Source organism: Carcharodon carcharias, chromosome 10, assembly GCF_017639515.1.
Source record: "Carcharodon carcharias isolate sCarCar2 chromosome 10, sCarCar2.pri, whole genome shotgun sequence".
NCBI lineage: Eukaryota > Metazoa > Chordata > Chondrichthyes > Lamniformes > Lamnidae > Carcharodon > Carcharodon carcharias.
In genome coordinates, this window is record NC_054476.1 from 139,276,518 (window position 1) to 139,303,791 (window position 27,274).

Here is a 27,274-nt window from a genome sequence, read left to right on the forward strand (position 1 = left end):
TGCGGATGCTTTTGGCCAGGCCCAGAGAATGTGCTGTACAGTGTATGAGTGTTTGGTGTGCAATGTGGAATATGTAGTGGAATAGGGAACACCTCAACAGCAAGCAGTGTTGGGGCTATCCATGGGATTCATGGAATCTTTAGGTGCAGACATTCCTTGCCAGACTCCTTTGAATCTCGAAATCATCTGTTCTTGGGTCCCTCGGCATTAAATTTGCCTCCCACCTACTGCCAGTAATGGTGCATAGCCATCATGTGGGAGGGTGCCCTGAAGTGCCACATCCATCTTGCACAACTGTATGTCATTCAACCTTCTATCAAATAGAAGGTCGATGCTATGGAATCAATTTTATCTCTCCACATTGGCTTTATTTCCACTTCATTTGTGCCTAGTGCTTCCCTATCCTGCTTGCCTGCCTTGGCCAAGGCTGACAAATATTTAAAGCTCATTGTAAAGTTTGGTAAAGATTGAAACAATATTTGTTCCCACTTGCAGCCACTTGCCTTTAAGTGAACATTTCCTTTCAATTTGCACCCCTGAGCATATTTTCTGCTTCCCATTACGTTTAATTCCTGTACAAGGCCAAAGCCTTGTAGGCAACTCCAAATAATTACTGTTGAGAATTGACAGTGGAACATTTGGGAGCAGTCTTGTCAGTTCTCTGTACTAGTCAGGGCTGCCCCAGCATTAGGAGCAAAAGCCTCAGTTGTATCAGTGGCAGAAAATCTCCCCTAATACTTTGACTGGGTCAGAAGTAGGATCACAAATAAATCCCCTGCTACTAAATGTGGCTCATTTCAGAATTATAGTTCGTACATAGAAAGGGAATCAAAGAATTAGAGGCCTGTCAACATTGAGTAGTTGACACTTCCATAGTGAATTTGTTTGAGAAATCTGATATAATGTATCTTACTACCAATCAGTTCCACAATCTCCTGTGTCGACCACACCTGAACTACTTTGACCTTCTAATTACTTTCAGTTTCGGTCACCCAGGGTCTGCTCTGTATCCCGCTCTCAAAGCCCTTACATGTAAAAATGCAGCCAATTGCATGTACATTGCTTTCACCATTGATTGCATTTAACAGCAAACTTAGGGACTTGTCTTATTGTGGTGGCATCACCAGAAGGTACAACACTTTACGGACTGACAGGAGGCTATTACATTGCTCTCGTGCTTGGAATCTGATATAGACTGGCATCAGGTGGAGAGTAGAATTGAGAAGCTGGCTTAGTGCCCCTTCCCCAAAACATGTGCTGAAACATAACACTTTAAAATGGTGGTAGGAAATACGTCTATATATGTACACGTATATTATCTATACGTAGCCCATATACTTAATGTATTGTTGAAAAAAGAAACATGCTGTTGAAGCTTTTCATCTTGCACTCATCAGGACAGAATTTGCAAGAATACCAATTGTAAAGGGAACAACAATTTATACTGCTTGAGAAGAGAGCGCTGATTGCTAAGTGGACTGTGGTAGAGGTGTTGTATGGAAATTTCACCAGAGAGCAGTTAACTGTTTAATTTCAAACCAGGCAGGTCGACTCTGATTGGTCAAGGCATTGCCATAAGGAATGAACCAGGGACTGGCTGTACCCCAAGCTTTTGCTTAGTTGAAAAAGGTGCAATGTTCCTAGACATGCTCCTTCTGTGAGCAAAGGAGAGGGCCATGTCTGTGAATATATGTAGCTTCTAGCACACATAAGTGGGCTACACTGTGAATCCGACTGATAATCTTAAATTGGTTATCAATGTACTGCTTAGCACAATCAGAATATTTTAGCAAGTGATGTCCAATCGCAGAATCACATCTAATGTTGGACATTATGTTTTGAGTTTTGCAAGCATGAGCTGGTTGGGTGCAGTCTGTTCTTTGCCTGTTGCGAACAGCCAAAGGGGCGTGCTGTTTGATATGATCCGCCAGTTATTGGGACCTACAGCCTACACACCTGGCATCACACCAGCCCTAAAATTCATATACTAAATTACCCATTTATGTGACTACAACAAAATGCACACTATTCTTAATCCAAATTTAAAATCATTGGACTTGTTGCCAAGCTTAAGCGGACAGTCCTGCTCGAAAGCAAGTTACAAAAATGCTTGTTGGATTTATGCAGGGGTAACGGGCTTCCTGGTGACGTGCAATAAGTTTCGTCCTCACGACTCACTACACCTGCATATGTATGGGCTGCCCAAGACGCACAAAAGTGAAGTCCCGTTCTTATCTTTCGCTGGTTCTGCACAACATGAATTGGCCAGATAACTGGGCAAGTTGCTACAACCAGTTCTGAGCAAATTTTCACATACATGGTGAAGGATTCCTTCACCTTTGCGAAGACCATCCAGGACTTGCATATCGCTAGCAATGCTGTGTCCATGTGTTCGTTTGACGTTGCTCATCTATTCACCAGTGTGCCGCTCCATGAAGTTATAGACCTTTCCACTGCGTCACTATATCATGGCGATCTTGACACACTGCCATTATGAATCTGTATTCATTGGACATATGAACTCAGCAATTCATGCAGTTGAGTTCAGTTTAATGGCACCATGTATGCTCAAAAAGATGATGTTGCCATGGGATCCCACCTAGGTCCAGCTCTCGCAAATATTTTTGTCGGGTTTCCAGGAGAAACACATCTTCGATGGAATGACATCTAACCTCCAACCCCTTGCGTATTTCTGATACATAGATGATAGGTTTGCTATATTTGAATCCGCAGCTGCATGTCAGAATTTCCTTACACACTTCAATGGACTCCACCCTGAGCTCAAATTCACCTTTGAAATGGAGCAGTCAGTTGAGCTCCCTTTCTTCGACGTGCTGATTGAGATATCTGCCAGTGGGTTCTCTACTACTACCAACCGCAAGCCTACCTTTACTGGTCAGTATTTGCATTGGGATTCTTACAGTTCCACACTCTCTATAAGTTAGATCTTATCGACAGCCTCGTAGATAGGGTCTGAGCCATTTTGCTCACCGTGCAAGCTTGATGCTGAAATTGGGTACATTACAGCCATCCTGCAGGATAATAGCTATCCTGATCAGATCGTTGCTCGCTATATATCGTGCAAACTTGTGGGCCTAAGGCCGTCAATTTTGGTCATGAAAACTGTCCAATCTACCCCAGGTTATCCTGAAAGGGTAAGTTGCCTCAAAGATTTGAGCAACAGGTGAAGCTAGCTATTTCACACAGCTATCGTGCAGCAGCAACACGAGCAGTGTTCTCCACTGATGTTGCCGTCAAGCCAAAAAGGCATTCTGCCTATTGCGTAAATGAGTAATGTTGTAAATGAATTTCATTGCTCGTGTGATGTCAGGTATGTAGACTGTACTTCCCAGTGACTGGTGGATCATATCAAACAGCATGTCCCTTTGGCTGTTTGCAACATGCAAAGTACTGGCCGTATCCAACCAACCTGTGCTTGCAAAATTCAAAACATAATGTCCAATGTTAGATGTGATTCCACAATTGGACACCACTTGCTAAACAATCCTGATTGGGCAAAGAATTAAACTGACAACTATTTTAAGATTATTGGTCATGCTTGCAGCACGGCTCACTTATGTGTGCTAGAAGCTACATATATCCACACACAGGGCCCTGTCCTTTGCAGGCAGAAGGAGCATGACCATGCATGGTGCCTTGTCCAACTATACAAAAGTTTGGGGGGCAGCCATTTCCTGGTTCATTCCCCATGGCAATGCCTTGACCAATCAGAGTCCACTTGTCTGGTTTGAATTTAAACAAAAGCATATCAGTTAACTGTTACCTAGTGCATTTACCTAGCATCTACCAATGAGTCCACTTGTCAACCAATGAGCACTCTCTTCTCATGAAGTATAAATTGCTGTTCCCCTCTTGCGAATTCTGTCCTGATGAGTACAAGACCAAAAGCTTTGACAACATATCTCTTTTCAGCAATACTTAAGTTCTGTACTATCAACCAAGTATAATGTAGCAATACTACACACATTCTGTCATGGATTTGAAAAAAATGGAAGGGAATAAGAGGAAGAGGGATCAGATTAGTACAGGAAGGTATTGACTGACCTTGTCATGTCCTCACCATGGTTCTCTGTTGTTCAGAAGCAATGGTAGCTATGCTGAGGAACAGCACAATCTGAGGTTGAAACAAAAACAAAAGATGCTGGAAAAACTCAGCAGGTCTAATAGCATCTGCGGAGAGATAGACAGAGTTAACGTTTTGAGTCCGTATAACTCTTCTTCAGAGCTAAAGAGAAGTAAAAATGTGATGAAATTTATACTGTTTAACAGGGGTGGAGTAGGTAAAGTTGGATAGAAGGCCAGCGATAGGTGGAGGCAAATGAGAGATTGAAAAAGATGTCATGGACAAAAGGACAAAGGGGTGTTAATGGTAGTGGTACTAGCTAAAGGAGGTGCTGATGGTGGCATTACGGTCAGAAAGCAGAATGTGATAATAGCTGGACAAGGGTAAGCACTTTGGAAAGAACAACACGAACAAGTGACAGATGGCCCTTGTGGGGTAGGGGGAGGGGAGGGGATGGTGGTGGGGAAAAAAGATTGAAAGTAGGATAAAAGGTGGGGATAAAATAATGAATTAAAAAAATGAATAAAAATGAAAATAAATAAAAATAAGTGGATAAAAAATAAAAATGAATATTGAAAAAGGAGGTAAGAAAGGGGTGAGGATGGAGGAGAGAGCTCATGGCCTGAAGTTGTTGAACTTAATTTTTAATCCGGAAGGCTGTAAAGTGCCTCATCAGAAGATGAGGTGCTGTTCCCTCCAATTTGCATTGGACTTCACTGGAACATTGCAGCAAACCAAGGACAAACATACGGGCATGAGAGCAGGATGGTGTGTTGAAATGGCAAGTGACAGGAAGGCCTGGGTCATGCTTGTGGGCAGACCAAAGGTATTCCATAAAACGGTCACTCCAGTCTGCGTTTGGGCTCTCCAATGTAGAGGAAACCACATTGGGAGCAGCAAATGCAGTAGACCAAATTGAAGGAGGTGCAAGTGAAGTGCTGCTTCACCTGAAAGGAGTCTTTGGGGCATTTGGCCATTTCCGCCAACTCCAGCATGATGCCACCACCAAACACATCTTCCCTTCACCACTGTAACCCCCCCCACCCAACCCCAGTCAGCATTCTATAGGGACCGTTCTCTTTGGGACAACCTGGTCCACTCCTCCATCACCCCCAACGCCTCATCCCTCTCCCATGGCACCTTCCCATGCAATCACAGAAGATGCAATACCTGCCCCTTTACCTCCTCCCTCCTCACTGTCCAAGGGCCCAAACACTCCTTTCAGGTGAAGCAATGCTTCACTTGCACCTCCTTCAATTTGGTCTACTGCATTCACTGTCCCAATGTGGTTTCCTTTACATTGGAGAGACCAAACGCAGACTGGGGTGACCGTTTTGCGGAACACCTTCGGTCTGTCCGCAAGCATGACCCAGACCTTCCTGTTGCTTGCCATTTCAACACTCCACCCTGCTCTCATGCCCACATATCCGTCCTTGGCCTACTGCAGTGTTCCAGTGAAGCCCAACGCAAACTGGAGGAACAGCACCTCATCTTCCAATTAGGCACTTTACAGCCTTCTGGACTTAACATTGGGTTCAACAACTTCAGACCATGAACTCTCTCCTCCATCCTCACCCCTTTTTTATTCCCCTTTTTCAATATTCATTTTTATTTTTATTCTTTATCCACTTTTATTTTCATTTTTATTCATTTTTTAAATTCATTGTTTTATCCTCACCTTTTATCCTACTTTCAACCCTTTTCCCCACCACCATTCCCTCTCCGCCCCGCCCCGCCCCCCACTAGGGCCACCTGTCCCTTGTTCGTGTTGTTCTTTCCAGAGTGCTTACCCTTGTCCTGCTATTACCACATTCTACTTTCTGACCTTAATGTCACCATCAGCACCTCCTTTAGCCAGTACCAATACCATTAACACCCCTTTGTCTTTTTGTTCATGACATCTTTGCCAATCTCTCCTTTGCCTCCACCTATCCCTGGCCTTTTATCCAGCTTCATCTGCTCCACCCCCTTAAACAGTATAAATTTCATCACATTTTTACTTCTCTTTAACTTTGAAGAAGCCATATGGACTCGAAACGTTAACTCTGTTTTTCTCTCCACAGATGCCATTAGACCTGCTGAGTTTTTCCAGCATTTTCTGTTTTGGTTTCAGATTTCCAGCATCTGCAGTATTTTGCTTTTATCAGTCTGAGGTTGGGTCAACAAGGGTAGAACATGGCCTTGGCAGGGTAGTCATTGAGGCCACGGCAGGTGGAGCAGAAACTAGAATCTTTTGTCACAATGTATATGTGTGGATGTGTATTTGTGCAACTAGGGGTGGGGGAGGGGTATGTGTGAGCAGTTTTATGGCCATTTTGGATTTATTATTAGAATATTAGAGTTCTAAGCTAGTTCATACAAAGATATTAGCATCAAACACAAATTTGCAGCTTCTGAATGTTGGTTGTTGAGGTAAATGTAGAATAGTTGGTTGAGTTAGTGACAGGTTATCTGGCTGGCTGGTTAAGGTTAGGAGGGTGTAGGTGGATTTGTCATCTTGAAGTTTTATACCCTGGATGGAAACACAATGAAATTGTTCACTAGTTCAGTAGAACTTGGCAGTTCTGTCTATGGCTTACCCCTCAGGCTTTAAAGTTACTACTGAAGATATCAAAATCTAAGAATGTGCTACCATTTGAGTGTTTATCCTCAAAATCATTGTAAGAATATTCTGTCTAATTCTGAGCACCAGGACATGAAGGCTTTAGAGAGAATACAGAAGAGGTGTACTAGAATGGTGTCAGGGATGAGGGATTGCAGTTACATGGATAACCTAGAGAAGCTGGGTCGTCCTCGTTAGGGTTGAGATGGGAGGAGATTTGATAGAGGTGTTTAAAATCATGAATGGTTTTGCTAGAGTAAATAAGGAGAAACTGTTTCCAGTGGTACAGGTGTCATCCTCACCATAACCAAAGGGACTGAGTTATGGTAGTGTACAAAGGAACCAATGGTAACATGAGGAAAACACTTATGCATGAGTGGAATCAACTGCCTGATGGTGTGTGGCAGCAAATTCAAAGGTAGCTTTCAAAAGAGAATTGGATAATTACTTGAAGTAAGTTTTGCAGGAATATGAGAAAAGAGAGGGGCAGTGGGGCTAACTGGATTGCTGTTGAGAGAGCCTGCACAAACTAGATGGGCCAGATAGCCACCTTCTGTGCTGTACAGTTCTGTGATGTATGATTCTGTTCTCTTTCCCCAAACTGCATTGCTGAAAAACACAAATAATCTGTTATAGAGCCATAGAGGTCTACAGCACAGAAAAAGGCCCTTCGGCCCATTGAGTCTGCGCCAGTCAAACAGTACCTAACTATTCTAATCCCATTTTCCAGCACTAAGCCCATTGCCTTGTATGCCATGGCATCGCAAGTGCACATCCAAATACTTCTTAAATGTTATGAGGGTTTCTGCCTCTACCACCCTTTCAGGCAGTGAGTTCCAGATTCCCACCACCCTCTGGGTGAAAAAATTCTTCCTCACATCCCCTCTAAACCCCCTGCCCCTTACCTTAAATCTATGCCCTCTGGTTATTGAGCCCTCCACCAAGAGGAAAAGTTCCTTCCTGTCTACCCTATCTATGCCCCTCATAATTTTATACACCTCAATCATGCACCCCCTCAATCTCCTCTGCTCCAGGGAAAATAACCCTAGTGTATCCAACCTCCTCATAACTAAAACTCTCCAGCCCAGGCAACATCCTGGTATTCTCAATGGAGAGACAACCTTCTCCTAGATTGCACAATGATACCTTCAACTCTGAGACACTTGCAGCTCATAGAACCTCTAGTCCTCAGACCTGTTTGAGTGCTCCACAGCACTGAATTGGTTTATGATTTAAGCCTCAATTTTTACCCATTTCTAGTCAATAGATAGAAGATTCGCCCTATAATGTTTAAGATTGTGTTAGACCATGGAATGCATCAAATGCTTGCTGTTTGTTCAATGATTTAATAGATTTAACACAGCATAGTACGTCCCAAATCTCCTTGTTAGATCATTTCCAAAGAAGATTCCTTATAGCGGATACTGCGATCTTAAAATGGTATCGCAATGGGAATTACGAATCCCTGTGTTGATCCCATGGCCCGTTGACTAATGTGAAAATATTTGTTTTACTTTGCAAGTGGACAAACCTATTTTAAATCTGCTGTATCATGTAATATGTCGTATATCACATTTTAACATGTTTTTTGTAAAAAATTGTGGTAACTCTTATTTTTTCAGGGTTGGACAGAGGGGAGCTGGGCTTCCAGCAACCATAGCCAGGAGTGAGCATGAGATTTCTGAAATCATCGATGGACTTTCTGAACAAGAGGTCAGCTATTCCTTAGAAATCATTTCATTCATTAAAGCAGATAAATGCAGTTTGTAACAACACTTTGCCCATTATTAGAGACACATGCTACTAAAATAAGTTTTAAGCAGTTGAAAGGGAGAAGGCAAGAAAAAGAACAAAAGGGAAGATCTGTGTTTGGAGGAAAGAGATTATGGTCTGAAATTATGAACTCAATGTTGAGTCTGAAGGTGTAAAGTGCCAAATTGAAAGATTTGAGGTGCTGTTCTGCAAGCTTACATTGAACTTCATTGGAACACTGCAGGAGGCTGAGGGCAGAGAGGTCAATATGAGAGCAAACTGGAGAATTAAAATGACAGAAGATTGTAAACATGGGTTCAAACTAAGCATACTATATGTTCGTATGTTCCTATCTCCTGTCATTTTAAATCTCCGCCTTGCTCTCACTCTGACTGCTCTGTCCTCAGCCTCCTGCAGTGTTCCAGTGAAGTTCAACATAAGCTTGAGGAACAGTCTCTCATCTTTTGATTAGACACTTCACAGCATTCAAATCCAACACTGAGTTCAACAATTTCAGACCGTATTCTCTGTTCCCTATCACAGGTCTTCCCTTTTTGTTCTTTATCCCCCTTTCATTTGTTTGAAATCTGTTACATTTCTAATTTTTCCCAGTTTGATTAAAGGTTATCGACCTCAAACATTATCTTTGTTTCTCTCTCCACAGATGCTGCCAGACCTGCTGTTTTTCTAGCATTTTCTGTTTTTATTTCAGATTTCCAAATTTTCAGTATTTTGTCTTTGAACATGCTATTGTTTAATGGATGTAACTGATGATTTTCAAACAGGACAAGTGTACTCTGTGTAAATCTTGTTTTGTCCTGGATCTGTATCCAAATCCATTTATTGGTATCTACTTGGCTTATAAAGAAATTCCACACTGCTGTTATCTTTGGAGTTGGCCACTGAGGGTTGTGTTCTAGAACAGGAGGAATTGGTTCAGGTCTCCAGTTTCCTTGTACTGGATAACACAGCTGAGATTGGAAGCTGATTTTCTGGCATACAGTGGAAGCAGTCTATGTGCAATCACTTTGTGGGATGATGGTTCACAGTGTTATGGTGCCTCTGTACCTTAAATAAGATTCTTCATTTCACTTCTCTGATCCCCCATTTGGGAATGTTCATTCTTGAGGATTGGCAGCTGCTTTCGCAGATAAGCAGCAAATGGTATCTAGCTGAGCGGATTTGGGCTCCTTATTTTCTCAAACCCTCCAGCCCCTTGTAGGATTAGGGTCAGCAAACCAGAAATTTTTCAATAATCTGGGCAATGACTGAAAAAACCTCAAGCTAGAAGAATCTTCAGCAATTATCCTGTAATCTTTGTGAATATCACACCAGAGTTCACCAAACTCAGCAGAAATGTGATGAAAGGTCATTGACCCTAAAACACCTCTGTTTCTTTCTCCACAGATGCTGCCAGATCTGCTGAGTATTTCCAGCATTTTCTGTTTTTGTTTCAGCAAAAATATCTCCCCTTTACCCCTTAAAATCCTAATCCCACTGATATCTGTGATTTACTGGTATTGAGGTCCTCAGTTACAAGTCACGCAGAAACACTGCCATTACTTCCAAAATCACCACCATACCTGGAGGCAGCACAGAAGATAGGCTGTGTATAATCATAATCAGCCCTTTCTGGCTGTTGCTGGTACTCAGCAATTTAGATGTTATTTTCCTCAGGTTGTGTTATTCTTCTCTTCTGCCCTCTCCTCCCCACCCAGTCAATGATGATAGACAATAAGTCACCAGTAGCTGCAAGCCTGAAGTAGTTCGATGCTTCTTATATCCTAATTATTAGGAAATAAACAAAATAAATGATTTAAGATTCAGGAGAGGATATTTAACATTTTATTCTGTGCATTAAATCCACTGGGTGGTTTATTGCAGAATAATGAGAAGCAGATGAGGCAACTTTCTGTGATCCCTCCAATGATGTACGACACAGAACAGCGACGGGTGAAGTTCTTGAACATGAATGGGGTAATGGACGATCCCATGAGGGTGTACAAGGAGCGACAGTTCATAAACGTCTGGTCTGAGCATGAGAAGGAGATCTTCAAAGAGAAGTAATTATAGTCTTGTATCAATTCTGCACTGAACATGTCAGTTTTTGCTGCATATTAAAGAGTCATTCCTATTTCTGCTCCAGTCGTGTGCACAGATACCAACTGACCTAATTGCCAGTAGGTTCTAGTCCACTGCAGCTAATACTGGAATACTGGACTTTATATATAATGAATTGTATTGCTATCATGACGGGTTTTAGGCCAAATCAAATATTGTGCAGCGTTCTCATCTGGTGTTGCTTGAAGCTTCTTAGTGTAGGAACTCTTTTTTTCTGTTGTCTAGGTACATAACATTGCCAGTGCAGACTAATCTTGGTGCTCCCTTTTAGCAGAGCTAAGAGTTTCTAGTTAGATGGATGTTTGAGCATAAACTCAGAATCACTCAAAACTGATCCTCTTAAGAATAAAACATTTGCGACATGAGAGCTTAGAAGAGTACACTTACTTGGAATGACATTGAAGTTGTGGAATGGGAGTGGTTTATCAGTAACCTTGGAAAATCCTCATGGTTCAATTGTAAATATGTTACTAGACACATCATCACTTATGTTTTTTTTTTGTTTTGCCTTTTACAGCAATCAGTTTTAATTGCTTTGCCACAGATAGATTAAATTGATTCCTGTACCTTTCCTGTTGGGTGCAATATAATGACAACTGCAAGTTAATGAATAACTTGCTTTACTTTTTTGCCAGATACTGACTCAGGAGGACAACTGTTAAGTTTTCATTAAGCTTTTACCTTTCAGCTGATTGTGTTACTGATCAGAGATTTCTGGTTTCAACAGGTTTGTTCAACACCCAAAAAACTTTGGCTTGATAGCGTCTTACCTGGAGAGAAAGGTAAGAGGACTCTCCACACGCCTACTCTCTGATCAAGAATCTCTGAATTTTTGCAATTTTTTCATGTCTTCTTCAAATGATTTGCTTTACATCCATTCATACTGTTCACAGCAGGGAGTGAATCCAATGTTGCCTGGAGTAATCATTGATGTAAAATGTTATATATTTGTTCAGATTTGTTGAAATTTGTGAGAACATGTTCTATTTAGCCACTCAGACACAGACTCTCTCTATTCTTGCTCCCCCTCTTTTACTTCCTCTTTCTCTCTCTCACTTTATCTCTTCCCCGTGCCATGAAATATAGTATAAATGTTTAAAAAGCTTGGGCCTCATTTTATTAAATAGTCACATTGTATGCTCGTTGAAAATAGGATTAGAGACATGGAATCCATTAAAATGAATACAAGAACGCATCCTTTGCCAGATCATTTGTGCTCATTTGTTTGTTTCAGAACTCACTTCTTTAGAGATTGAGAAGAAGTTGGCATAAAGTTGTTGTTAATTTAAAAATTACAAGCAGTATATTGCAGAATTTGCAAATTGGCAAATAGCTTAAGCAGTCCCATCAGAGACCTGTTGCAGCAATATTTACAGAATCTGCTTTTGTGTAGTGTTCTAATTTTCATTATGATCATAGGCAGTTGGAGGCAATTGTATAATGTTACAAAGAAAATCTTCCAAATCGTACTCTGCAGCGGTTCAAGAAGACAGCTCACCACCACCTTCTCAAAAGCAACGAGGGATGGGCAATAAATGCTGGCCCAGCCAGTGAAGCCATATCCCGTGAATGAATAAAAAAAAAACCCCATGGCTTATTTGATTTCTTTGGCAATGGAGCTGATTTTTCTCCCTCTTCCGTGTGGTCTATTTGAAGTAAAAGTGAAATTGACCTTCAAAATGTTTGAACAACCTGCAGTCATTTGCTTAAACTTAGTTGAATCGCCTGGCCTGCAATTCTATCTTGATCAGTAGCCTGGAGACTGTTTAACAACAGTGTCTTTGAATCAGAGGTTATTCCAGATTGTGTTTTGGAGTAAGTCCCAGTCTGTTCAAAGTTAACAATTAATAGCAGGGCTTTGTGGCTGTTTATAGCCCTGTTTACTAGTTTTATTCTTGGATAACCCATGTCCTGAATCTTCTCTTAAGTCTTGCCTCAAGTTTATCTTGTTGTTTAAGGATGCATCGTCTTTCACGTGGATTCAGGTAATGGGAATTGACAAAGTGTTTTATAATGCCGGCTGGGCGGCATCCCTTCTGTCCAAATGGAATTTAAGGTCTCAAATTGTGCAGATTTGCAAGTGGCGCGAACATGAAACCCCTCCATGCCCCTCCCATGCACCCCCACCCTGTGGAGCATGGATTATGCTTGTACCAGTTGAATCACTGGCATTAAAGCAAACGTAATTCAGTGCTTCCCATGGTAATTCCTTGTACAGTGTCTATGCGTGGTACAGATAATTAATTTTTATATACACCTTGACCAGGCAGTCAAATCATAGGTACTGACTGGTAATGCCCTAATAGCCCCTTCTTCTACCCTTACTCAGCCTAACTCAGTGGACACACAAATGGCACTGGCATGATGGGCACCCAGGCTGCTGACAGATTGACTACAGCACCTTGTATCTAACAAATGAGGATGCAGATAACAAACATTGCTCTGAAGAAGAGTCATACAGACTCAACATTAACACTTTCTCTACAGGTGCTGCCAGACCTGCTGAGTTTTTCCAACATTTTCTGTCTTTGTTTCAGATTTCCAACATCCGCAGTATTTTGCTTTTACAACAAACATTGGTGATGGATAAATTGATAAACTTGAATTGGCAGAGAGGGATTCATTGTTGTGTGGCTTTTGCTTCTATTCTGATGAAAGAATGAACATTGTATGAAAAGAAAGAAGTGATGGTGGCCTTTGAAGATCATGAGTTAATTATAAATGAAGGCTACCACTTAATCCATCTTAATTCATCCATCCAAAAATATCCTAAAGTTTCCCCTTTGCTGTATCAGTTGTTTCTCAAATGATTGTGAGGATTTCCCCTCCAGTTCTGTATCTGAGAGCATCTTCAACATTTTGATTACTCAGTATGAAGAACTTGCTCATAATGTTAAATTTTGTTTTTAATAGTTTAAATTGAAGCCTTTTTCTCTTTATGTTGTTTTTAGTGTAATGTAATGTTTCAGACTAATTTTTTTCCATACTTCTCACCATCTTACATCTCTCTATAAGATCAACTCTTGGCTCCCTCTTTTCCAGTCTTAAAAGTCTCCAGTTTTGCCTCATAACTCAAACCTTTAACTTGTGGTCAGCCTTATGATTCTTCTCTGCAATGCCTCCTTTGCCAGTATTTTTCCTTATATCTCTGTAACCAGAATCTGGATGCCTTGCTGAAATTGTAGTCTGACCAGAACACTGTATATTTTGATTACAACACTCTCTGAATTTTATTTTAATGTTGTGACTGCACCCTTTTTCCACCCTGAGCTTGGACCCAGTTGGCTTTGTTGGGTGCTGCTCATCATTGATTGGACATGGTGAGCATTGTGCCTATCACGATTCCTCAGTCACTTTCAACTTCATTCTTATTGTTTCAGCTCCATTCACGGAAGACCTGTATCATCCACTTTTCTTTTCCACCTGCAAGTATTTTGCATTTGTTTACATTTAATCTGCCTTTGTTCTTTTCACTTAGATATTGTCCAACTCATTCTCTATTCTCTACGCCGCCTTCTCTGACTCTTGCTCTGATTTATGACATTGTCTGCAAACTTTATCAATTTGCATTGAGTTTTTTGAAATGCATCATTGATATAAATTAGGAATAGAAGTCATGAAGCTTTGAGATACTGGTGGGAAGCACAGTTTCCTAGTGTTTGCTTACAAGTTTCCTTGGGCCTCAGTCATGTGCACCCTGTGGTTGAAAAAGCAAACATGTGACTTCCTTTACATTCTGCATTTTAGCTAACCATGGATGCATGACAACAGTGATTCCCATTTCAATCTTTCCTCCTCCTGTGGTGCAGCATCAATGGAATCTAGCACTTGGTACAGCAACATCCTAGAATGAGAACTGGATGGTGTGAGGAACTCTAATCGGAGCCTGTCCACCCCATGTCATTGCATTAAAGTGTTCCCATTGTACTGCCCACACACATTCTACCTCTCCCATGCAGCACTGCTCACCCTCAAATTAATCACCTTATGCCACCTCATCCCATGCATTTGCTTCTGCCCAGCCCCCATCTCCCTCACCCTTTTCCCACCCTGAGCGTTGACCAGTTGCCAAGATGTTAAGTGTCTGGAGTCGATAGTTTAATTGAAGTCCCTTGTACCATCCTTTTCCAGAAATGTTTAAAAATGAAATGAGGTATAAAGTGGAGTCTGCAGTGTTCTCTATTGTGTGCTTTGATTGATTTGACTTATGGGAAGGCAGATGATGTCACCAGAGTGAAATGCAGTGGTCTCCATTTGAGAGGCTTTGATTCTTTGTTGCTGTTCGGTACATTGATAATATTTCACCAGCAAGTGGTTTTCTAAAAGAATTTTCACCGTAGCATAGCTTCTCGAAGTAATTTCTTTGTTTATATTTTATTGAGGCAGTATGAGGGGAATATTGAGGAGAGGCAGTGGTGTAGTGGTATTGTCACTGGACTAGTAACCCAGAAACCCAGGTTAGTGCTTTGGGGACCTAGGTTCGAATCCCGCCATGGCAGATGGTAGAATTTGAATTCAAACAATAAAAATCTGCAACTAAAAGTCTAATGATGACCATGAAACCCATCTGGTTCACTAATGTCCTTTAGGGAAGGAATTCTGCCGCTCTTACCTGCTCTGGCCAACGTGTGACTCCAGATTGACAGCAATGTAGTTGACTCTTAAATGCTGTCTGAAATGGCCTAGCAAGCCACTCATTTGTATCAAACTGCTAGAAAGTCAGGATGGACCACCCGGCATCGACTTAGGTACCAGAAACAGCAGCAACAAACACAGCCCTGTCGACCCTGCAAAGTCCTTACTAACATCTGGGAGCTTGTGCCAAAATAGGGAGAGCTGTCTCACGACTAGTCAAGCAACAGCCTGATGTAGCCATACTCACAGAATCATACCTTACAGACAGGGTCTCAGGTATTATCATTACCATTTCTGGTATGTCCTGTCCCACCGGAGACCCAGCGGAGGTGGCGGCACAGTGGTATACAGTCGGGAGGGAGACCTCAACATCAACTCTGGGCCCCATGAAGACTCATGGCATCAGGCCAAACATGGGCAAGGAAACCTGCTGATTACCGTGTACACTGCCCCCCAAGTGGATGAATCATTGCTGCTCCATGTTGAACACCACTTGGAGGAAGCACTAAGGGTGGCAAGGGCACAGAATGTATTCTGGGTGCGAAACTTCAATGTCCATCATGAAGAGTGACTCGGTAGCTGGTTGAGTCCTAAGGGACATAGCTTCTAGACTGGGTCTGCGGCAGATGATGAGCGATCCAACAAGAGGATAAAACATACTCATCTTCACCAACCTGCCTGCTGTAGATGCATCTCTCCATGACAGTATCTGTAGGAGTGATCACTGCATAGTCCTTGTGGAGATTAAGTCCTGTTTTCACATCAACTGCACTTTCCTGCCCTATCCCCATATCCCTTCTCATCATGGCGTCAAAAAAAAAAATCTACTGATCCCCATATGCACGATATTGTAGCTGTAAATTGGCAACCTGTCAAAAAATCCATAAGAATTCTAGAAAATAGAAATGGTTCAACAGGGTGATCCACTATAGTTATGATATAGTCATGTAGAGTGGATTAGAGAGCCCTTAAACTGGCTATGCTCTATTTTAAGTCAGTGTTTTATTCTGATGTGTATAAGATTCTTAGGGGGCTTGATTGAGTAAATGTCGAAAGGTTGATTCCCCTTATGGGAGAGTCTAGGACCAAAAGGCATAATTTCAGAGTAAGGGGGTGCCCATTTAAAACTGAGATGAGGAAGAATTTCTTCTCTGAGGGTAGTCAATCTATGGAATTCTTTATCACAGAGAGCTGCAGAGGTTGGGTTGTTAAGTATGTTCACCACCACTATGCTGAATGGCATAGATTTAGGACAGATCTAGCAACTCTGATCTGGGCAACCATGAGGCGCTGTGGGCCATGAGCAGCAGCAGAATTGTACTCAACCACAATCTGTAACCTCATATCCTAGCATATCCCCCACTCTATCATTACCATCAAGCAAGGGGATCAACTGTGGTTCAATGAAGAGTGCAGGAGGCCATGCCAGGAGCAGCACCTGGCATACTTAAAGATGCGGTGAAGCTACAACACAGAGCTTCTTATGTGCCAAACAGCATAAATAGCAAGGGATAGATAGAGCTAAGCAACAACGGGTCAGATCTAAGCTCTGCAATCCTACCACATTCAGTTGTGAAAGGTGGTGGAAATTAAACAACTCACTGGAGACAGAGTCTCCACAAATATCTCCATCTTCAATGATGGAGGAGCCAGCACATCAGTGCAAAAGGTAAGGCTGAAGCATTTGCAACAATCTTCAGCCAGAAGTGGGTAATCCAATTCGGCCTCCTCTGGAGGTCCCCAGCATCACAGATGTTAGTCTTCAGTCAGTTTGATTCACTCCATGTGATATCAAGAAACCGCTAAAGACACTGCAAAGCCTATGGGCCTGACAATATTCAGACAATTATACTGAAGACTTTTGCTCCAGAATTTGCCACGCCCCTATCCAAGCTGATGCATTACAACGACAACACTGGCAACTACCCGGCAATGTGGAAAATGACCCAGGTATGTCCTGTACACAAAAAGCAGGACAAATCCAATCCGGTCAATTACTGCCCCATCAGTCTACTCTCAATCATCAGTGAAGTGATGAAAGAGGCCATCAGTAATGCTGTCCACCATCCACAAAGCACAAGTCAGGACTGTGATGGAATACTCTCCACTTGCCTGGATGGGTGCAGCTCCAACAACACTCAAGAAACATGAAACTATCCAGGACACAGCAGCTTGCTTGATTGGTACCCCGTTCACCACTGTCAAAACCATTCCCTCTACCACTGATGCACAGTAGCAGCAATGTGTACCATCTACAAGAAGCACTGCAGCAACTCACCAATGCTCCTTCAACTGCATCTTCTAATTCTACCACTGAGAAGGACAAGGGCAGCAGAGGCATAGGAACACCACCACCTGGAAGTTCCCCTCCAAGCCACGCACCATCCTGACTTGAAATTATTTCGCTGTATCATCACTGTCGCTGAATCAAATTCCTGGAATTCCCTCCCTTACAGCACTGTGGGTGTACCTACACCACATGGACTCCAATGGTTCAAGAATCCGGTCACCAGCACCTTCTTGAGGGCAATTAGAGATGAGCAATAAATACTGGCCTAGCCAACCACTCCTGAATTCTGTGAATGAATAAGTTTAAGTTCCTTTGTACTGTTTGCATCTGTTACCCATCCACACATGATGTTGCCAGCTTTGTACATAAAAATGAAAACAGAGAAAAAATGTTTTGACTAAATCTAAGTGTAGTTTCTGGCATTTTTCTGTAAATGAGGCATCAATGGAAGGAGTCGGAGACTGAAATTTACTGAAAGGTCTATTGGACGATCCTCCTCCAAAGTTAAGGATACATATTCACCATGTAACTGTACAGAGTCACAGTTTATTCAGGATATTGGGTCGTTCACTGACAGTATATTTTGAAAATGTTTGAGTTTGTGCACCACATAATGCTTGACCCTCATACCAGCAGAGCTGAATCAATAACCAGTGAAGAACTTGACTGTGGATGGTGACTCTTATGAAGGGGGCCAAGACCGAGATTAAAAGAAAAACCACAGAATTTTAACGGCACAAAAGGATTCAGTCCACCGTGTCTGTACCAGTTCTCCAAATGAGCATTATAACCTAGTGCCATTGCCCTGCCTTTTCCCTGTACCCCTGCGCATTGGTTCTATTCGAATAATCATCTTATGTCCTCTTAAATGTCTTGATTGAACCTGCCTCCACCACGCTTCCAGGCAGTGCATTCCAGACCCAAACCACTTGTTGTGTGAAAAAGTTTTTTCTCATGTGACATTTGCATCTTTTGCAAATCAACTTAAATCTGTGCCCTCTTGTTCTTGACCCTTTTACGAGCAGGAACAGCTTCTCCCTATCTACTTTGTCCAGCCCCCTCATGATTTTGAACATCTCTATCAAATCAAATCCGTGAGTTGAAAAGAGGAGAGGGTTTGTTAGAGATGGTAAAGAGAAAAAGGTATTCATGTTGTTTAAGAAGGACTAAATGAGCTTAGTGCATTCCTGTACACCCTGTACAGCATGTCAACATTGTGGAGCTTACTGCAATTTAGTCACAGGTGTGTTTGTGTTTTGAGTGAAGCCTAATTATGCTCTAAAGTATGAGTCAACTGTCTGGTGAGAATTTGTCACAGCATACTTCTATCAACCTGGTTTAGATTTTATTTTGGACAAAGTCTTCTGTTATACACTCTCCTATAAACTTCCATTCTTCTTTGATCATGCATCACAAATATATGTATAGACAATAATCAAAGTAGGAGCAATCATAGGTTAGAATGGGAAAAATCTCATTGGTGGCCGGTACAGGACCTGCCTTTGATAGGCACTCAGTTACAAACTGGTGCGTAGTCTCACTACCAGAATAACGCTTCCTGATCATGCAGCTCAAGCGCTTCATGTTTTGAGTTCGTGAGGACAAGATGCAAGTAGTACGTATAATGGGGCATTAGAGGCGCTCAGTTGCAGAACTCAAAGAAGAGCCAAGTATTCTTAAACTGGTAGGTTCAAGACAAATGTATTGAACCAGTTGTTGCTGAAAGATCCTACCATTTCTCTTTTTGCTTTGATATGATAGCATTCAAGGCTTATGTCCAGGACACTGGAGCCTCAGGGACATGGGCTCCGGTAGTTACACTGTTGGGTTCTAGAAGGCACTTCCTGATAGGGTGGTGGAGGAAGGTTCAGTAATGTCTTTCAAAACACAGTTGGATATGGAATCACAGAATTGTTACAGCGCAGGAAGAGGCCATTCAGCCCATTGTGCCTCTACCAGCTCTCCGAATGAGCATTTTACTTTGTGCCATTCTCCTGCCTTCTCCCTACACATTTTACTTTTTCAGATAACAGTCTAATTCTCTTTAGAATGCCTCAGTTGAATCTGCCACCACCACACTCTCAGGCAGTGCATTCTAGACCTTAATGACTTGTGTGAAAAAGTTTTCTCTTCTATTGTTTTTGTTTCATTTGCCAATTACTTTAAATCCGTGTTCCTCTCGTTCTTGATCCTCTCACGAGTGGGAACAATTTCTTCCTTTCTTCTCTGTCTAGATCCCTCATGATTTTGAATGCCTTTTTTGGAACAACCTTCTCTTCTCCAAGGAAAACAGTCCTAACTTCTCCAATCTACCTTCATAACTGAAGCTCCTCATCCTTGAAAGCATTCTTGTGAATCTTTTTTGCACCCTCTCCAATGCCTTCACAACCTTCCTAAAGTTCAGCACCCGGAACTGAATACAGTACTCCAGCTGAGGCCGAACAAGTGTCCTAAATAAGTTCAACATAATCTCCTTGCTCTTGTATTCTATGACCCTATTATTATACATGGTAGATGCAGTATAACGTGAATAATTGTGAAGTTATCCAGTTTGGTAGGAAAAACAGAATGGCAGAGTATTATATAAATGGTGATAGATTGGGAAATGTTGATGTACAAAGGGACCTGGGTGTCCTTGTACACCAATCATTGAAAGCAAGCATGCAAGTGCAGCAAGCAGTTAAGAAGGCAAAGAAGCCTTCATCATGAGAAGATTTGAGTACATGAGCAAGGATGTCTTCACTGTAGCTGCACCGAGCCTTGGTGAGACCACGCCTGGAGTAATGTGTGCAGTTGTCGTCTCCTTATCTAAGAAAGGATATACTTGCCACAGAGGGAGTGCAGCAAATCAACCTGGTTCGGCCCACAGAAAGAGCTAACTGGGATTCATGGCTGAAATCGCCACTAACATGTGCTGCAATGTACTAGTTAAGGTAAATATTTATAAGGCTTCATCTTAGAGCCATAAAGGTTTACAACACAGAAGGAGGTTATTTAGCGCATTGTTTCTGTACCAGCTTTTTGATGGAGCAATTCAAAACTAATCCTATTGGCTTGTAGCTCTGTCAACGAGGATCTCTAAAAACCTGAGCAACTAGATATGGAGAAACTGTGATGACGTATCTCTCCATGATGTAGAGAATGTCTTTTGTGTGTATTGGGATTTCAAATCTGCTATAGCAGTACATAAAATAGTATAAATATTTCACCATAGGCATAGCAATCTCCTAAAGTGCCCTTGTTCTATTTTTTCAGTGTGTAGCAGATTGCGTTCTGTATTATTATTTGACCAAGAAAAATGAGAACTACAAGAATCTTGTGAGGAGGAACTACGGGCGACGCAGAGGGAGGAACACGGTAAGAAATGGTAGAATAGTAACATTAAAGGAATGGTAGCATGAGTTGGATCAAAGACAAACTTTACAACTGAATTCATGGACTGGGTGCACACATTATACAATTTCAATGTCCCAGTCACCATGACACCCAATGCACATGAGGGAGAGTGAGATTGATCGGGTACCTCTTTAAAGAGCTGGCCACAGGCATATTGGGTTAAATGGCAGCCTCCTGTGCTGTATGATTTTATAAGTTCAAAAGTTCTCATTGTGTTTTTATTCTTTACAATTTAATTAAATTTTAAGGCGTTTTATCTTTTACACTTATGATTTAACATTTGCAGCATTATTCCCATTGTTCTTAATGAAACTTAATTAAAAAGCTTAACTATAATGCTCCTGTGTATCCGGCATGCTGTTGATTCTGGGCACTGATATCTTCCGAATTCATAGGATTTATAACCTAATTGAGAATTATTAGAGTACAGACATATGTGGCCAGGATCTCTATGTCGCTATCTCATTTATTCATTGAATTAAAGCAAGCTCGCAGTGACTTGTATAGTGTCGGCTTACAGGTCTTTAGTCCACTATGTGCCACCTTCCTGCACTCAGTAATGAGTAGCAGCTGATAGGTGGGCTCAGCTACTTTACCATAGGGACAGAAGCTGGGCACAGTAAACATAGAAACATAGAAAATAGGAGTAGGAGTAGGCTATTTGTCCCTTCGAGCCTACTCCGCCATTCATTATGATCATGGCTGATCATCCAACCCAGTAGCCTGCTCCCGCTTTCTCCCCATATCCTTTGACCCCTTTCGCCGCAAGAGCTATATCCAACTCCTTGCAAACATACAATGTTTTGGCCTCGACTACTTTCTGTGGTAGCGAATTCCACAGGCTCACCACTCTCTGGGTGAAGAAATTTCCCCTCATCTCAGTCCTAAATGGTTTACCCCGTATCCTCAGACTGTGACCCCGGTTCTGGACTCCCCCACCATCGGGAACATTCTTCCTGCATCTACCCTGTCTAGTACTGTTAGAATTTTATAGGTTTCTATGAGATCCCCCCTCATTCTTCTGAACTCCAGTGAATGTAATCCTAACCAATTCAATCTCTCCTCATATGTCAGTCCCCCCATCCCAAGAATCAGTCTGGTAAACCTTCGCTGCACTCCTTCTATAGCAAGAACATCCTTCTCCAGATAAGGAGACCAAAACTGCATACAACATTCCAAGTGTGGTCTCACCACGGCCCTGTACAATTGCAGTAAGACATGCCTGCTCCTGTACTCGAATCCTCTTGCTATGAAGGCCAACATACCATTTGCCTTCTTTATCGCCTGCTGCACCTGCATGCTTACCTTCAGTGACTGGTGTACAAGGGCACCCAGGTCTCATTGCACATTCCACTCTCTCAATTTATGGCCATTCAGATAGTAATCTGCCTTCTTGTTTTTGCTCCCAAAGTGGATAACCTCACATTTATCCACATTATACTGCATCTGCCATGTATTGGCCCACTCACTCAGCTTGTCCAAATCACACTGAAGCATCTCTGCATCCTCCTCACAGCTCACCCTCCCACCCAGCTTTGTGTCATCTGCAAATTTGGAGAGAAATTACATTTAGTTCCCTCATCTAAATCATTAATTATATAATGTGAATAACTGGCGTCCCAGCACTGATCTCTGCGGTACCCCACTAGTCACTGCTTGCCTTTCGGAAGAAGACCCGTTTATTCCTACTCTTTGTTTCCTGTCTGCCAATCAGTTTCCTATCCATCTCAATACACTACCCCCAATCCCATGCGCTTTAATTTTACACGCCCCACACCCTGAGGTAAGTTTCAGATGGCCAGTGGTGGGGTTGAGGCTGGTTTCAGAGGGGCCAGTGGTGGGGTAGGGGCTGGTTTCAGAGAGACAGTGATGGGGTTGAGGCTGGTTTCAGAGAGGCAGTGGTGGGGTTGAGGCTGGTTTCAGAGAGGCAGTGGTGGGGTTGAGGCTGGTTTCAGAGGGGCAGTGGTGGGGTTGGGGCTGGTTTCAGAGGGGGCAGTGGTGGTGTTGGGGCTGGTTTCAGAGGCGGCAGTGGTGGTGTTGGGGCTGGCTTCAGAGGGGCAGTGGTGGGGTTGAGGCTGGTTTCAGAGGGGCAGTGGTGGGGTTGGGGCTGGTTTCAGAGGGGGCAGTGGTGGTGTTGGGGCTGGCTTCAGAGGGGCAGTGGCGGGGTTGAGGCTGGTTTCAGCGGGGCAGTGGTGGGGTTGGGGCTGGTTTCTGTGGGCCAGTGGTGGGGTTGGGTCTGGTTTCATAGGGGCAGTGGTGGGGTTGGGTCTGGTTTCAGAGCGGCAGTGGTGGTGTTGGGGTTGGTTTCAGAGGGGCATTGGTGGGGTTGAGGCTGGTTTCAGAGGGACAGTGGTGGGGTTGAGGCTGGTTTCAGAGAGGCAGTAGTGGGGTTGTGGCTGGTTTCAGAGGGGCAGTTGTGGGGTTGGGTCTGGTTTCAGAGGGGCAGTGGTGGAGTTGGGGCTGGTTTCTGTGGGCCAGTGGTGGGGTTGGGTCTGGTTTCAGAGGGGCGGTGGTGGGGTTGAGGCTGGTTTCAGAGGGACAGTGGTGGGGTTGGGGCTGGTTCAGAGGGGCAGTGGTGGGGTTGAGGCTGGTTTCAGAGGGGCAGTGGTGGGGTTGAGGCTGGTTTCAGAGAGGCAGTAGTGGGGTTGTGGCTGGTTTCAGAGGGGCAGTGGTGGTGTTGGGTCTGGTTTCAGAGGGACAGTGGTGGGGTTGTGGCTGGTTTCAGAGGGGCAGTGGTGGTGTTAGGGCTGGTTTCATTGGGCCAGTGGTGGGGTTGAGGCTGGTTTCTGTGTGCCAGTGGTGGGGTTGAGGCTGGTTTCAGAGAGGCAGTAGTGGGGTTGTGGCTGGTTTCAGAGGGGCAGTGGTGGTGTTGGGTCTGGTTTCAGAGGGACAGTGGTGGGGTTGTGGCTGGTTTCAGAGGGGCAGTGGTGGTGTTAGGGCTGGTTTCATTGGGCCAGTGGTGGGGTTGAGGCTGGTTTCTGTGTGCCAGTGGTGGGATTGAGGCTGGTTTCAGAGGGACAGTGGGGAGGTTGTGGCTGGTTTCAGAGGGGCAGTGGAGGTGTTGGGTCTGGTTTCAGAGGGACAGTGGTGGAGTTGGGGCTGGTTTCTGAGGGGCAGTTTTGGGGTTGAGGCTGGTTTCAGAGGCGGCAGTGGTGGTGTTGGGGCTGGCTTCAGAGGGGCAGTGGTGGGGTTGAGGCTGGTTTCAGAGGGGCAGTGGTGGGGTTGGGGCTGGTTTCAGAGGGGGCAGTGGTGGTGTTGGGGCTGGCTTCAGAGGGGCAGTGGCGGGGTTGAGGCTGGTTTCAGCGGGGCAGTGGTGGGGTTGGGGCTGGTTTCTGTGGGCCAGTGGTGGGGTTGGGTCTGGTTTCATAGGGGCAGTGGTGGGGTTGGGTCTGGTTTCAGAGCGGCAGTGGTGGTGTTGGGGTTGGTTTCAGAGGGGCATTGGTGGGGTTGAGGCTGGTTTCAGAGGGACAGTGGTGGGGTTGAGGCTGGTTTCAGAGAGGCAGTAGTGGGGTTGTGGCTGGTTTCAGAGGGGCAGTTGTGGGGTTGGGTCTGGTTTCAGAGGGGCAGTGGTGGAGTTGGGGCTGGTTTCTGTGGGCCAGTGGTGGGGTTGGGTCTGGTTTCAGAGGGGCGGTGGTGGGGTTGAGGCTGGTTTCAGAGGGACAGTGGTGGGGTTGGGGCTGGTTCAGAGGGGCAGTGGTGGGGTTGAGGCTGGTTTCAGAGGGGCAGTGGTGGGATTGAGGCTGGTTTCAGAGAGGCAGTAGTGGGGTTGTGGCTGGTTTCAGAGGGGCAGTGTTGGTGTTGGGTCTGGTTTCAGAGGGACAGTGGTGGGGTTGTGGCTGGTTTCAGAGGGGCAGTGGTGGTGTTAGGGCTGGTTTCATTGGGCCAGTGGTGGGGTTGAGGCTGGTTTCTGTGTGCCAGTGGTGGGATTGAGGCTGGTTTCAGAGGGACAGTGGGGAGGTTGTGGCTGGTTTCAGAGGGGCAGTGGAGGTGTTGGGTCTGGTTTCAGAGGGGCAGTGGTGGAGTTGGGGCTGGTTTCTGAGGGGCAGTGGTGGGGTTGAGGCTGGTTTCAGAGGGACAGTGGTGGGGTTGGGGCTGGTTTCAGAGGGGCAGTGGTGGGGTTGTGGCTGGTTTCAGAGGGGCAGTGGTGGAGTTGGGGCTGGTTTCAGAGGGGCAGTGGTGGAGTTGAGGCTGGTTTCAGAGGGACAGTGGTGGGGTTGGGGCTGGTTTCAGAGGGGCAGTGGTGGCGTTGAGGCTGGTTTCATTGGGACAGTGATGGGGTTGGGGCTGGTTTCAGTGGGCCAGTGGTGGGGTTGGGGCTGGTTTCAGTGGGCCAGTGGTGGGGTTGAGGCTGGTTTCAGAGGGACAGTGGTGGAGTTGGGGCTGGTTTCTGAGGGGCAGTGGTGAGGTTGGGGCTGCTTTCAGAGGGGGCAGTGGTGGGGTTGGGGCTAGTTTCAGAGGGGCAGTGGTGGGGGTTGGGTCTGGTTTCAGAGGGACAGTGGTGGGGTTGGGTCTGGTTTCAGAGGGGCAGTGGTGGAGTTGGGACTGGTTTCAGAGGGGCAGTGGTGGGGTTGGAGCTGGTTTCAGAGGGGCAGTGGTGGGGTTGGAGCTGGTTTCAGAGGGGCAGTGGTGGGGTTGGGGCTGGTTTCAGAGGGGCAGTGGTGGGGTTGTGGCTGGTTTCAGAGGGGCAGTGGTGTGGTTGGGGCTGGTTTCAGAGGGGCAGTAGTGGGGTTGAGGCTGGTTTCAGAGGGGCAGTGGTGGTGTTGGGGCTGGTTTCAGAGGGGCAGTGGTGGGGTTGGAGTTGGTTTCAGAGGGCAGTGATTGGGTTGAGGCTGGTTTCAGAGGGGCAGTGGTGGGTTTGTGGTTGGTTTCAGAAGGGCAGTGGTGGGGTTGGAGTTGGTTTCAGAGGGCAGTGATTGGGTTGAGGCTGGTTTCAGAGGTGGCAGTGGTTGGGTTTGGGGCTGGTTTCAGAGGGGCTGGTGGTGGGGTTGGGACTGATTTCAGAGGGGGCAGTGGTTGTGTTGGGGCTGGTTTCAGAGGGGCCGGTGGTGGGGTTGGGACTGATTTCAGAGGGGGCATTGGTTGTGTTGGGGCTGGTTTCAGAGGGGCCGGTGGTGGGGTTGGGACTGATTTCAGAGGGGCAGTGGTGGGGTTGGGGCCGATTGCCCTTTTTTGTTGGAAATGGTGCTTATAAGAGCAGGCCAGTGAAGGGGAAGAAAATAGCATGGGAAATAGTTTTTCACACTTCAACAAGGTGCTTTAATTCATTATACTCAACTAATATACATTTCCTTGAGAAATTAAAAATTCCACTCGCAAAGTGACACCTGTGAGGCTAACTGAAGAATTTGAGAATAACAGATTTAAAAAGAGGTTTTTAATGTTGCTAAAAGAGTAGTTAACCTGAGGGTTTTGGAAAAAACAGGAAAGGATGACTAAGAAATTGACAAATGGAGAAGTAGGATTTAAGAGTAAGTTAGCAAGAAATGTCTAAAAAAAAATGTCACAGCTTTTGCATACATATAAAAAGGAAAAGTTGGATGAAAATAAACATGGATTCCTTAGAGGCAGAGACAGGAGAAATTGTAAAGTGGAATTGTAAAGAGGGAAAAACAATATTTTTGAAAAGGTGAAAGGCTAGTAAATGTTGGTACTCCAGAGGCGTTTGGGTGTCCTTCTATATGAATCACAAAAGCTCACATTAGGAAAGCAAATGATATGTTGGCTTTTACTGCAAGGATGTTTTACAGTGGTAAATATCCTGTGTTTGTCTTTACAGTAGAAGACAGAGAGAGCATTCTGGAAATTGTAGGGAACCAGAGAGTATGGAACATTAGAAAAAAATAAAATCAGTAAAAAAAAAAGTACTGGAGAAATTAATGGGACCAAGTGGACAAAACCCTTGCACCTGATAGCCTCAATTCTAGGGTTTTAAAGAGGTGGTTGCACATCTAGTGGATGATTTGGATTTGATCTCTCATAATTCCCTAGATTCAAGAGGAGCCTCTGTAGGTTGAAAGCTAATGTAATTCCACTGTTCAAGAAAGGAGGGAGAGAGAAATTGGTCAGTTAGGAGGGAAAATGCTAGTATCTGCTATTAAGGGCGTGATAACAAGCAGTTGGACAATTACTGTAATTACACAGAGTCAGCACAGTTTATGAAAGAGAAACCATCATTGACAAATCTAGTAAGATAGTGGAATTCACCAAGGCTCCTTTGTCAGCATCTTTCAAACCCACAACCACTACCATCCAGAAGGACAATGGCAGAGGATAGATGGGAACATCCCACCTGGAAGTTCCCTAGCAAGCCACTCACCATCATGACTTGGAAATATATCACTGTTCCTTCACTATCGCTGGGTCAAAATCTTGGAAGTCCCCTCCCTAACAGCGC

General features: G+C 44.2%; 1 protein-coding gene across 11 annotated transcripts in view; it reads left to right on the plus strand.

The window, feature by feature from the left end:
• Positions 1–27,274, plus strand: part of ncor1 (nuclear receptor corepressor 1) — a 404,095-nt gene that overhangs the window by 133,752 nt on the left and 243,069 nt on the right. For 10 of the 11 annotated variants that reach the window (XM_041197143.1, XM_041197144.1, XM_041197133.1 and 7 more), the window contains exons 11-14: positions 8,309–8,399; positions 10,323–10,501; positions 11,287–11,341; positions 20,740–20,841. In XM_041197143.1, the coding sequence (XP_041053077.1) occupies positions 8,309–8,399; positions 10,323–10,501; positions 11,287–11,341; positions 20,740–20,841 (427 nt within the window). The remainder of the gene's footprint in view (positions 1–8,308; positions 8,400–10,322; positions 10,502–11,286; positions 11,342–20,739; positions 20,842–27,274) is intronic. The other variant, XM_041197142.1, reaches the window with a different exon arrangement.